Source organism: Pelodiscus sinensis, chromosome 3 (assembly GCF_049634645.1).
Source record: "Pelodiscus sinensis isolate JC-2024 chromosome 3, ASM4963464v1, whole genome shotgun sequence".
Classification (NCBI taxonomy): Eukaryota; Metazoa; Chordata; order Testudines; family Trionychidae; genus Pelodiscus; species Pelodiscus sinensis.
In genome coordinates, this window is record NC_134713.1 from 46443950 (window position 1) to 46455253 (window position 11304).

The following is an 11304-nucleotide window of genomic DNA, read 5'->3' on the forward strand; positions in this document are numbered from 1 at the left end:
ATGTGTCTCATATGATTGTAAGCATGGGGTTTTGCTATTTTTACCAGACTGCTCAGGCACTGCATCATATTATGTGGTCCACTGTATTAGATATTGGCACATATTGTTAGCATATATACAAATAAAATAATTAAGTATTTAAAAAATAATTGTAAAATATACAAAAAGCAGATCACTGAAAAATTGTTTCAAATGTCAGGTCAGACCTCCATTCACTGGCTGTGGCACCTTTATACAAGTAAGTACAGGAACCCCTCCAATTTCTTTTCCCACTGACCTTATATGCCAGTTAACCCCATTGGTTCCTCTTCCTCCTAGAAAGGTAGAAGAGCTTTCTTGCCCAGACAGCAGCTATTTTGCCCAAACCAGATAAATTCCACTTACAGTTCTGTTTAAACACTAGTTTAAAAAACAGAGGTAAAATCAAATCAATAAACAAACAGGTATTTTGTGTAGAGACTGTGGCGGGGTAGCCCCGCCCCTCCCGGGAGTCGCCGGCACGCCGCGGAGAGGGGGGGAGGACTCAACCCCCGGGACGGCACAGCCCGCCGCCTGCGGCTTCAGCGCAGGGAAGCCGGCGCCCCGGCCGGGGAACGAGCCGGGGCGGGCGGGGGCGAGGGAAGCCGCCGCGGCACAGGCGGCCGCGCACGGGGCAGGAGCGGGAGAACCGGCACCCCGGCCGGGTGACGAGCCGGGGCCGGCAGTTAGCGCCGGAGGGGGACGAGGGCGGGGTGACGTCAAGGGGACGTCACCTGACGCTCTACCCTGGGAGGGCCCGCAGGCAGACGAAGGGGCTGACGTCATCTGCCTGCGACCGGCGGCCCATTCAAAAGTGGCCGGGCGGCCGGCAAAAAGGGGAGACGCCGAGGAGACGTTTCCCCCGCAAAGACCAGCGAGCGTAAGCTGGTGTCGGAGGCCCTGGGTGGGGGCCGAGGGAACACCCAGGTGAACCGCTTGGTTCCGGGGGGGAAGAAGTGGCCCAGGGCAGGGATGTGGACCCTGAGAGCAGGGGAGTTTAGGGGTCTCGACCCCCCCTGTTAGGTGGGGAGCTTTTCCCTCACCTTAGGGCCCTGGGCTGGGGTCCGGAGCGAGGGCGGGCCCGGACCCCCTTCCCCCAACCGCCGCGGGGCATACCGAGTAAGTTGCGTGCAGCGACAAACAACGCTTTGGTGACTGAGGGGGCGGACATAAGCCCCCCCCGGGGGTCAATCCCCTACACGTGGTGGAGAATGTGGGCACAGTAGGCCCCGGAACGGGGGCCTGGACGGGGTAAGCGAAATTAACAAGGTATCGATTAGCAGGACACGATGGATGCAAACAAGGTCTTGGAATGGTGGACGGAGACCCAGAAAGTGCAACAGCAGCAGCAAATGCAAGCGCTACAACAACTCCTCAACCAGTTTCAGGAGCGGCAGGAGCAGATGGCGCGAGGGACACCAGTGACGGTACCGGGGGCAGCTGGAGGGACCGGAGGGGCAGAGGGGGTCGGCACCCAACTACCTATACGCCTCACGAAACTGGGGCCGGACGACGACCCAGAGGCATTTCTGGTAACATTCGAGAGGGTGGCCACCGCTGCGAAATGGCCGCCAGAACATTGGGCGACCCTCCTCGCACCCTACCTATCGGGGCCGGCCCAATTGGCCTACCGGGGAATGTCTGCCAACGACGCCTTATGTTACTTTAAAGTCAAGGAGGCCATTTTGGATCAACTAGGGGTCACCCCGGAGACCCACCGCCGCCGGTTCCGCGAGGCCAAGTACGACCCTCGCGAGCGACCGCGGGCAGTGGCTCAGCGGGTAAAAGAAGCAGGGATGCGATGGCTCGAGCCGGAGGCAAAGACGGGGGTCCAGGTGGCCGACCTAGTGATACTGGAACAGTATGTCCGCATCCTCCCGGCCGAAGGACAGCAGTGGGTCCGGCGGCACCTCCCAGAGACACTGGACGAGGCGGTGACCCTTATGGAACACTACCTGGCCGCCGAGGGGCCGGTGGGGAAGGAAGCCACAGGAACCTCGAGAGAACCTCGGAGAAGCGAGACAGGGACGGCCAAGCCGGCAGGGGCCCAACACGCCGGAGGAGGATCCGGGGGCTCCCTGGGGCCCCTCCCGACAAGAAGGTTGGCACCACGGTGGAGCCGCCCGGGGGGAGAGGCCAGGATAGACCGAGCAACGGAAACGGGGCCGGGCGCCCCACTGCCCGAGGGGGCCCCGAAGGTAGTCTGCTACCAATGCGGTCAGGAGGGCCATTACAAAAGGGACTGCACCCTGATGGACTGCACCTTCGGGCAGCGGCGCACGGGAGGCACGGACAGGAGGACGGCTAGCGTGGCGCAGGTAATCCGGAGACTATGGATCAATGGGAACCCGGTGGAGGCCATATTAGACTCGGGGTGTGGGCAGACCATCGTCCGGAAGGACGTGATATACCCAGTGCGGGCCCGGGGCGCGCCGATAGCCCTCCGATGCGTTCATGGGGACATCCACTACTACCCCACAACCCAGGTACGGATAGGGGATGGGGAGGTGGAAAGGAACTGCATAGTCGCCGTTGGCCCAAGATTGGCATACCCGCTCCTGCTAGGACGGGATTGGCCCGGCCTGAAGCAACTCCTGGGCCGGGGGGATAGGGGCCGGAACCCCGGACAAGAGCCCGAGGTGGGGCAAGGGACCCTGGTAGCCCAAGGAGAACAGGAGGGGGAAGAAGCGATCCCAGGGGTGGCCCCGGCGGCTGAGGCATCAGGGCAGACCCGACTCGACGTCGAGGAGGGGGACTTCCTTACACAACAGCGGGAAGATCCTACCCTACGGGCAGCCTGGGAGCAGGTGCGCACTATGGGAGAAACTCCAGGAGAAGACCCGCCCAAGCAACCGGACGGACCTCGGTTTGAGGTAAGAGATGACCGCCTTTATCGAGTGTCTCCAGGGGAACTCCCAGGGGAGGAGAGATGGCAGCTGCTGGTCCCGAGGCCGTACAGATGGAAGGTCCTGGAGCTAGCGCATGAACACCCGTGGGCCGGACACCTGGGCACGGAGAAAACCCAGCAGAAGGTACTCCAGAGATTCTTTTGGCCCGGGGTGTACCAAGAGATTAAAAACTTTTGTAACTCCTGTCCACAGTGCCAGCGATCATCCGGGACTCGGGTCCCACCGGCGCCCCTTGTCCCCCTGCCAGTAGTAGGGACCCCCTTTGAACGGGTGGCATTGGACCTAGTGGGGCCACTGGAGAAATCGGGGCGAGGGCACAGTTACATCCTAGTCATCATAGACTACGCCACCCGTTGCCCCGAGGCGGTGGCCCTGAAAAGAGCTACGGCCCCCGCTATTGCTGAGGCACTGGTCAAGCTGTTCTCGTGGGTCGGGCTGCCCAGGGAGCTGCTGACGGATCAGGGGACGAACCTAACCTCGAAAGTTATGACAGAACTGTGCAGGACTTTGCAGATCCGGAAGCTCCGGACGTCGGTATACCATCCCCAGACCGACGGGCTAGTAGAGCGCTTCAACCGCACGCTGAAGGGGATGCTCCGGAAGTTCGCCCAAGACGACCCCAGGGAATGGGACAAGCTGCTCCCCGCACTGATGTTCGCCGTCAGAGAGGTACCGCAGGCATCGCTCGGGTATTCCCCTTTCGAGTTGTTATACGGGCGGAGGCCGCGGGGAATCCTGGACCTGGTAAAGGAGGGATGGGAAACGTCGGTCTCCCCCGCCTTGGGGGCAGCCCAGTACGTGCAAAAACTGAGGGGGACCCTCCATACCCTGGCGGGCCGGGCACGAGAGAACTTAGGAAAGGCGCAAGAGGGGCAGAAGGCCTACTATGACAAGAAGGCGCAGGTGAGGGAGTTCGAGCCCGGCGAGCAAGTCCTCCTATTGCTACCCAGTGGGGAGTCCAAGCTCTTGGCCCACTGGCAGGGGCCCTTCCGGGTAATAAGGAGGCTGGGCCCGGTAGACTATGAAATACGGGTGGACCGCAACCGGCGAGACACGCAAATTTACCATGTAAATCTTTTGAAGAAGTGGCACCCGCGGGAGGTCCTCCTAATTGAACCCAGAGACACGGATATCGAACTGGGTCCGTGGGGGGAGCCCGAGGTGAAAATCGAGGGAGTAAGGATCGGAGAGGAGCTACCGGGCCCGAAGCAAGAACAGCTGCACCACCTCCTCGATCAGTTCAGGCCAGTATTGACTAGCCGACCCGGGCAGACCACGCTGGTGCAGCACGAGATCGAGACAGAACCCGGCAGAGTGGTGAGGGACAATATGCGCCCCCTTCCGCGAAAGTTATGGGGCACGGTGAAGGAAGAACTCCAGGCCATGCTAGAATGGGGGGTGATACAAGAATCCCGTAGTGAATGGCGAAGCCCCATCGTGTTAGTACCTAAGGCGGATGGGTCAACCCGGTTCTGCATCGACTTCCGCAAAGTCAACGCGATTTCAAGGTTCGATGCGTACCCTATGCCCCGTATAGATGAACTACTGGGACGCCTGGGCAGAGCCACCTACCTGTCAACCCTTGATCTTACCAAAGGGTACTGGCAGATCCCGCTCTCGCCCGAGGCCCAGGCAAAGACGGCGTTCGCCACACCTTTCGGGCTATATCAATTTAGGAACATGCCATTCGGGCTGCACGGGGCCGCAGCCACGTTCCAAAGACTCATGAATCAGGTCCTGCGAGAGCACCAGGACTACGCGGCAGCGTACATTGACGATATTGTGATATTCAGCGAGTCCTGGGAGGAACATTTAGGTCACATAACAAACGTGTTAGGAGCCCTGAGGAAGGCAGGGCTGACGGCCAACCCAAAGAAGTGCCAATTCGGGAGGGCCGAAGTCTCACATCTGGGATACACGGTGGGGAGGGGAAAGCTCAAACCCTTAGTGGACAAGGTTCAGGCAGTACGGGACCACCCAGTCCCAACCACGAAAAGAAAGGTGCGGCAGTTCCTGGGGCTGGCAGGTTACTACCGGCGGTTCATCCCTAACTTTTCCTCGCTAGCAGCGCCTCTCACAGACCTTACACGGAAAGGACAACCAGAAAGGGTAAGGTGGACCCCAACCTGTGAGGGCGCATTTCGAGAACTAAAAGACCGGCTGGTAAGCGCCCCCGTACTAGCGCAACCGGATTTTAATAAGCCCTTCACCCTTCAAACGGACGCGTCCGAAGTAGGACTGGGAGCGGTGTTGACGCAAGAGGAGGGGGGCGAGGAACACCCCATCCTCTATCTAAGTCGCAAGCTCTTCCCTCGGGAGAGGGGGTACGCGACAGTGGAAAAGGAGGCCTTGGCCCTCAAATGGGCTATTGACTCACTAAGATACTTTCTCGTAGGTGACGAATTTACCGTGGTGACGGACCATGCCCCATTGCAGTGGATGCAGCAGATGAAGGACACCAACCCACGGATTTTGCGGTGGTACCTCAGCCTGCAGCCCTACCAATTTCGGGTCATACATCGCCCGGGGACCAACAATGGAAACGCAGACTGGCTGTCCCGCGTGGCCGAGAGCTCGGAAACAGAGACGGCGAGTGGGGCACCAGACTTAAGGGGGAAGGCGTGTGGCGGGGTAGCCCCGCCCCTCCCGGGAGTCGCCGGCACGCCGCGGAGAGGGGGGGAGGACTCAACCCCCGGGACGGCACAGCCCGCCGCCTGCGGCTTCAGCGCAGGGAAGCCGGCGCCCCGGCCGGGGAACGAGCCGGGGCGGGCGGGGGCGAGGGAAGCCGCCGCGGCACAGGCGGCCGCGCACGGGGCAGGAGCGGGAGAACCGGCACCCCGGCCGGGTGACGAGCCGGGGCCGGCAGTTAGCGCCGGAGGGGGACGAGGGCGGGGTGACGTCAAGGGGACGTCACCTGACGCTCTACCCTGGGAGGGCCCGCAGGCAGACGAAGGGGCTGACGTCATCTGCCTGCGACCGGCGGCCCATTCAAAAGTGGCCGGGCGGCCGGCAAAAAGGGGAGACGCCGAGGAGACGTTTCCCCCGCAAAGACCAGCGAGCGTAAGCTGGTGTCGGAGGCCCTGGGTGGGGGCCGAGGGAACACCCAGGTGAACCGCTTGGTTCCGGGGGGGAAGAAGTGGCCCAGGGCAGGGATGTGGACCCTGAGAGCAGGGGAGTTTAGGGGTCTCGACCCCCCCTGTTAGGTGGGGAGCTTTTCCCTCACCTTAGGGCCCTGGGCTGGGGTCCGGAGCGAGGGCGGGCCCGGACCCCCTTCCCCCAACCGCCGCGGGGCATACCGAGTAAGTTGCGTGCAGCGACAAACAACGCTTTGGTGACTGAGGGGGCGGACATAAGCCCCCCCCGGGGGTCAATCCCCTACAAGACACATATTAGTCAGCATTGCACAATCATGCGTCAGAATAACTTAAAGGGGCAAAGACTGCTATTCTTACATGTTGCTACTAACACATTATTGCCCAGCTCCAAGCAGACAAACGTCATGAGTCATGGCCCCCAAAATAATGAGACCAGCTTTTAAAAAATCACATTATATTATTAAAAATAATATACTTGTATTTCATATTGTTTGCCTTTCGATTTTTGTGCTTTTAAGGTTCATGTTTTCAACCTTTTTCTTTATAAACTTGGATGCCAATCACGTTTTTTACAATATGAAAACTGAGATTGTTGCATAATCATATGATTCCTAGATTTCAGGCTATAAGGAAAAACACTCAGGATCATAAGACTCCTGATATAATAATGAACATTGACGTCAGTACCTGTCTGAGCTTTTATTGTCCTTTGTAGCTGATGGGTTTGTTTTATAGATGCCTAAATATTTTTCCCTGTCTTCCCAGCAAATTGATTCTTATACAATTAAGCCTCAGTTTTGATTTGTTCCACATGCTTCTCCAATACAAATTTGTGATAATAGAACCAAACCTGATTTTGATGAGCAAGCTTGCACACACAAACCCTCAAATTTCTTCTCATTGTGATATTATATGGAAACAAGTAAAATCAAATATTATATATAAACTCATCAACAATAACAATGTATATGATGAGGTAGAGTTATAGGTAATTACAATATGTAGTGAACATGTTTTCTATTTTTCCTCTTACATCATTTCTTTTCTACAAACTGTTAGTACATAGGCACATATTCCTTTCTCATACAAGAGTAAAACTGAATTATTGCGGGGAGGGGGGGTTGATTTGTAGTAATCACTAAAGATGGCCCTAAAGTTGAGCTCAAACACAAATACCCTGAGATTTGAGTGTTGGCATCTGGATCTGAACACTTTCCAGCTCATGACTATTTCTCAAGAAATCAGGTAAAAGCTCGCCCAGCAGCATTCTCTGCATGTGAACTCAGCATTCATAGTCTCTGTCTTCAATGGACCCAGCAATGTGTTTTTACCAGACTTACCTAAGCATAGACATATTAAATATGACAAGCTCATTTCTCTGGTAAACCAGCAAGGCACTGAGCTTTTGTTGTATGTGCACTGGATGACATTGCCAGAGGAGCGGGGGAGGAGAGAACAGAATAGATTTTTAATCTGAGTGCTTAGCTTCTTGCTGTTTCTAGAAGAAAAGCAACCACTGGCCCTTAAGTACTGAACAACTGGCTGGAGGTGTGCAAAATGTAGTTAGGAAATATAATTATACCTGCAGAAGAAATGCAAAGGAAATGCATGTACCATATATTTCTGAGTAATCTGGCAAGAAAATTAGCAAGAAGACATGATGGCTGTGTCAAATGTAAAAAGCTGTTTGGAGAGCACATTTGACATCACTTTACACACACACACAGCCAAATACACTTCCTAACACAGGCTATGTTTACAATACAAGCCTCTTGTGGAAGAGCATATGCAAATGGAGTGCTCATTTGCATATGTTGCGCTCTTATTTGCATTTCCTTTCCCTTTTGCACAAGAGCCCCGTTTTTTGAGGAAGCATGGCTCTTGCGCAAAAGGGGTTTTTGCCCAAAAAGGCACCATCTACACAGTGCTTTTTTGCGCAAAAACCTCTTGCGCAAAAGGGAAAGGAAGAGGACATGCAAATGAGAGCATGACATATGCAAATGAGTACTCCGTTTGCATTTGCTCTTTCACAAGAGGCTCATAGTGTAGACGTAGCCTCAGTGTTAGGTTAGGTAAGAGTGTGAGGTTAGGTGAAAGGGAGTGTCATCTAGTCATTCTAGGGAAAAGACTGCTCCCCCACCCAAAAGAACTGGCTTAGCTACAGGATGAGGGTGAGAATGTCACCTTAGTTAAAAAGACAACTGGTAGAGTTTGTGCTCATGTGGGGAAACTGTTCAGGGAGGCAGAACTTGACATGTGGGCTGAAAGTTTTAAAAGGACAGAAACTGATCTGATCAGGGACCACTTTCCTCTAATCTATATGCAAAAGTAACCCAGACTGTTGAAATTAACAGAGACACTGAGTTTAAGTACAAGGGAGTTCAAGGATCACCTAAAGGGGGTAGGAAGCTCTCAAGATTGGTGCTAGACAGCAGGTCTACTAGAGCAGTGTCTGTAACCTTGAAACAGTCCAGTGTTCCCTATAAGCTGTGTGCTTGTGCAGCTGCTCAGAAGAGTTTCAAATGTCACCAAGCTGACTAGCAGAATGCCCACAGCTGGGTTTTTTCTTGTTTTTATTGCTGGTGGACATTCACACATGCCTTGGTGCACATCAAAAATGTATTCTGTACCTTGGTGGAAAATATTAGAAGAAACATTGTAAAAGGCCTCAGGAATTCAGAGCAGCCAAGACTTGGGTCCCCTCATAGCATTCCTAGGGTGCATCTACACTGTACCCATAGGTCAAAATAAGATATGCAATTTGAGCTATGCATATTGCATATCTTATTTTGATCTATTTTTGAAATAGCTTATTTCAAAATTTGGCACTGTCTAGACGGTTTCTTAGTAACATTTCATTTACATCTCTTGATATAAGAGTAAATTAAAGCACACACAGGGTATGTCTACATAGCAACATTATTTTGGAATAACTGCTGATATTCTGAAATAACATAGCATGAATCTGTATTACAAGCCTTTATTTTGAAATAATGTTGAGCAGGAAGTCTTCTTATTCTGACTCCTGGTAACCCTCATTTCATGAGGAGTAATAGAAGTTGAAGGAAGAGTGTTCTTCCTTCAACTTCCTGATGTATAGACAGCCCCAAAAGCTGAGTTAAGCTATTTTGACCTAAACTATACAAATGATGTTGCTGAAGTTGCATAGCTTATTCTGACTTTAGCCCTGCTGTTTAGGCATGCCCAAAGGACCTGTGAGTGCATGCCAGCAGAGTCCCTCGCACAGCAAGTTAGTGCGAGATAGCTTAGGCTCCAGCTTGTTGCAAACTAAATATTAATGTAGACAAACTCTATAATAAAAAATAAATGTGCATACAGACTTGAGAGAATTAACTAATATTTTAAGTCAGAATGAAAACAAAAGGTTATATCGGAGCTTTGCAATTCAATGACTTCACAGTCCTTTCAAGAAATGTACAATGTGGGAATGGTTATCAAGCCAGAAACATTTTAACTTTCTTTGATGAACACTTGCAAAATTCATAAGGGTTTTTTGTCCTTTGGTGAGATTTTTGGGTAATTTGAAAACTCTAAATGTATGTGCATGTCAGTAATTTATTATACATATATTGCCATTTAATTGAATTGTAACTAGCTTGGCTGTTGTGACTACACCCTCAGGACCCTTTGAAAATGGGAAAAGAATGCTTCAGATTATTTCTTCTTGATTAGGAAAAAAAGAAAGTGAGAGCTCTCTATAATCTCAAATGCTGAATCTTTTTGCTGACTTCATGAAGTTCTGTGTATAATGGATAGGCACTGATTAGAAGTATATTAGATATGCTTATACACTGCAGTTAAACACCTTGCACTCTATCAGCTACCTGAAGGGAAAGTTCCATCTCCCGCACAGGCAAACTTTACCTTAATTGTTGAGAGTTCCATTGTGCCAGAGGAGTATAGCTGTAAATCACAGTCTTGCTCCCAGAGATTTAGATGGTCTTTTATATATCCCAGGCCCATGCCATGAAGTGCTTATGTAAGCAGGGACTGAATTAGCTCTCCCTGACATCTAGTGATGCACTAGGGGGAAAGACTTCAGGATCAAACTGTTCGCCTGGGCATGCATTAGTGTGCAGCATGGTGGAGCAAAGAGCCACAGATCTGTGCTTAGAAGCCCCTGATTGAGAGTGTCACCCTAAACTGAACCGCTTTTGCTCAGCAGGGGATAGGGATGCCAAATTCCAGTGAAGATATCCCAGTGGGGACAGGTATTCCTACCTAATGGTGCGGATCTTTCCTAAAGAGAGTGAAACACCATTTGATGTGGTCAAGCATAATGGGGTCCCTTAGGTGATACAGCAATACAGATAACAAGTAAAAACAGAAAGCAATTTAAAGTGCCAAATTGGGCTCCTTGTTTTCTTCATTGAGGCGGGTACAAGTTGTGGACTGGGCTCCTGCTGACTTTGAAAAGTACAAAGGAGTCAAAGTTTCTCCATACTTGTGATGAGCCAGATAGATCCAGGTCTGATGTATTTTAAGAGCTCAATAGTTGAGGAACCTTTAAAATCTATGGTGTTCCTAGGGTTTACAAGAGATTTCTCTTTCATGTAGCCCTCTTGCAATGTGCAGGAGATGGGCTCCAAACTGAGGACTATCCCAAGGAAAACTGGAGGGAGACACCTAAGTAGACCATAAACTAAGGAATATGCAGCTTGCACTAGTAATCCTTGCAGCTTGGGGAACTCAGTGACTTTTCACTCCTGCAAGTCACTGGGGAGTAAAATGTCAAAAGAGTGGCAGAATATGTTTTGCTGCATGTGATAAAGTAGGTGATGCTGAATCTTTATATTTGAATGTTTATAACTGAAACAAAGGGGATGAAATCTGTACACTTAGGCTGTGTCTAGACTGGCAAGTTTTTCCGCAAAATCATCTGATTTTGCGGAAAAACTTGCCAGCTGTCTACACTGGCCGCTTGAATTTCCGCAAAAGCACTGACAATCTCCTGTAAAATCATCAGTGCTTTTCCGGAAATACTATGCTGCTCCCATTCGGGCAAAAGTCTTTTTCCGAAAGACTTTTGCACGAAAGGGCCAGTGTAGACAGCATAGTACTGATTTCCGCAAAAAAGCCCCGATCGCGAAAATGGTGATCGGGACTTTTTTGTGGAAAATCACATCTAGATTGGCCACAGACGCTTTTCCGCAAAAAGTGCTTTTGCGGAAAAGCATCCTGCCAATCTAGACGTACTTTTCCGAAAATGCTTTTAATGGAAAACTTTTCCGTTAAAAGCATTTTCGGAAATTCATGCCAGT

At 51.8% G+C, this 11304-nt stretch overlaps 1 protein-coding gene across 2 annotated transcripts; it reads left to right on the forward strand.

Annotated features, from left to right (window-relative positions):
* Positions 1-469: 469 nt before the first annotated feature.
* Positions 470-6283, forward strand: LOC142827800 (uncharacterized). Of its 2 annotated transcripts, none has more exons than XM_075923684.1 (2): positions 470-2336; positions 5323-6283. In XM_075923684.1, exons 1-2 carry the CDS (start codon positions 1308-1310, stop codon positions 5341-5343), a joined length of 1050 nt encoding a protein of 349 aa, XP_075779799.1. In that variant the 5' UTR covers positions 470-1307; the 3' UTR covers positions 5344-6283. The 2 variants fall into 2 exon arrangements, with proteins under 2 accessions (XP_075779799.1, XP_075779798.1); XM_075923683.1 differs by lacking the exon at positions 5323-6283 and adding an exon at positions 2926-4584.
* The last annotated feature ends 5021 nt before the right edge of the window (positions 6284-11304 follow it).